The sequence below is a fragment of the Lacerta agilis genome, chromosome 1 (assembly GCF_009819535.1).
Source record: "Lacerta agilis isolate rLacAgi1 chromosome 1, rLacAgi1.pri, whole genome shotgun sequence".
Classification (NCBI taxonomy): domain Eukaryota; kingdom Metazoa; phylum Chordata; class Lepidosauria; order Squamata; family Lacertidae; genus Lacerta; species Lacerta agilis.
This window is the reverse complement of record NC_046312.1, coordinates 80894683-80896401: the sequence shown is the minus strand read 5'-3', so window position 1 is coordinate 80896401 and position 1719 is coordinate 80894683. Positions and strand designations below refer to the sequence as shown.

Genomic DNA, 1719 nt, shown 5'->3' with positions numbered 1-1719 from the left:
TTGTGTTTTAGGGTTATATTCCTGTTCACCATCTTGAGGGCAAGTAATCCAGAACGGTTGTGTGTGTATGTATCATGGGACATTAATGGCAGACATTGCTGTTACATGTGGCACATGGGGACTCATCTCCCTTTTGCCTTTGGCAAGCAGGTCGATTCTCAATTTATTCAGATCTCCAAACACTATATGCACAACTTGAATATATTCATATTATGCCAAATAGATGCAATCATTTTTATTACCCTTATGACAACACTGGTGAAGGTTTTCATTTGTATAAACAGTGATTATACTAAGCAGTGTTTCGGAATGGATGGGTTGTTAAGCACATTCACCTTCTCTTTCAGATACAGGTAACAGACGAAATCTGAGGGGAAACCTGCTCTTAAAGCAACTTCTCTGCCGTCTCCCTACTCAGATCGGCAAGTGCTGCTTCCGTATATATGAATATGAAAACAGAAGCAATGGCCAAGGGGAATCAGACAACAGTGACCGAGTTCATTCTCCTTGGTTTCACAGATCATCAAGAGACACAGGTAGTCCTCTTTGTGCTCTTCCTGGCCATCTATGTGGCTACCCTGGTGGGGAACATCGGCATCATGACGTTAATCTGGATCAGTCCTTCTCTGCACAGTCCGATGTACTTTTTCCTCAACAATCTGGCCTTCCTAGACCTCAGTTATTCCTCTGCCATTACTCCCAAGATGCTGGCCAGTTTCTTAACAGGAAGGAAAACTATTTCGCTTGCAGGATGCATTGCGCAAATGTATCTGTTTGCTTCCTTTGCAGATGCGGAATGCCTCCTGCTGGCTGCCATGGCGTACGACCGCTACATGGCCATTTGTAACCCGCTGCTTTATCCGGTTCTCATGTCACGCAAGGTTTGTGTCTGGCTGGTCGCTGGCTCCTATCTCACAGGCAGCATGAGCTCATTTATGCACACTTACTTTACATTCCGTCTCCCCTTCTGCAATTCCAATGTCATCAATCATTTCTTCTGTGACATCCCTCCTCTGTTGGCCCTCTCCTGCTCCAGCACCCACTTCAATGAAATCCTGCTCTTTGCCCTTTGTGGATTCATCCAAACGAGCACTTTTGTGTTCATCCTTATCTCTTATGCCTGGATCCTTTGCACCATCCTAAGGATCCACTCAGCAGAAGGCCGCCACAAAGCCTTTTCCACCTGCACGTCCCACTTGACGGCTGTCACTTTGTACTATGGTACTCTTCTCTTCACCTACTTGCGCCCAAGCTCCAGCTATGCTCTGGACACAGACAAAATAATCTCAGTGTTCTATACTGTGATTTTCCCCATGTTGAACCCATTGATCTACAGCTTGAGAAATGAAGAGGTGAAGGATGCCCTCGTCAAAATATTGCAAAGGAAAGTGATGGTACTCAGAGGTCGATAGCAAGATTTCCATTTATTATTGATGGCATAAACACCACCACTTGCCATACAGATTTGAAGCTATGGATCCACAACAACAGAATGCTACACCCTTTCCAGTACTTGTGGTTGTATTATATTTAAGGTTGCCACACATCCGGAATTTCCCGGACATATCTGGAATACTGCATTCTGAAGCAGTGTCTGGGTAGGAATTGCAAAAATATTTGGGAAAATCCAGACATATGGCAACCCATGTTGGCAATATTGTTTTTGGTGATTTCCCTTAAAACTAGCTCAAACTAGGTTCGCCCAACAAATTTGGCCAA

The 1719-nt window shown here is 44.4% G+C and overlaps 1 protein-coding gene across 2 annotated transcripts; it reads left to right on the top strand.

The window, feature by feature from the left end:
* Positions 1 to 460: 460 nt before the first annotated feature.
* On the top strand, positions 461 to 1478 carry LOC117052020 (olfactory receptor 5AS1-like). 2 transcript variants are annotated; one of them, XM_033158757.1, is made up of 2 exons: positions 461 to 536; positions 790 to 1478. In XM_033158757.1, the coding sequence occupies exon 2, from the start codon at positions 816 to 818 to the stop codon at positions 1410 to 1412; it is 597 nt and encodes a 198-aa protein (XP_033014648.1). In that variant the 5' UTR covers positions 461 to 536; positions 790 to 815; the 3' UTR covers positions 1413 to 1478. The 2 variants fall into 2 exon arrangements, with proteins under 2 accessions (XP_033014648.1, XP_033014641.1); XM_033158750.1 differs by having other exon boundaries at positions 465 to 1478.
* Positions 1479 to 1719: the final 241 nt, after the last annotated feature.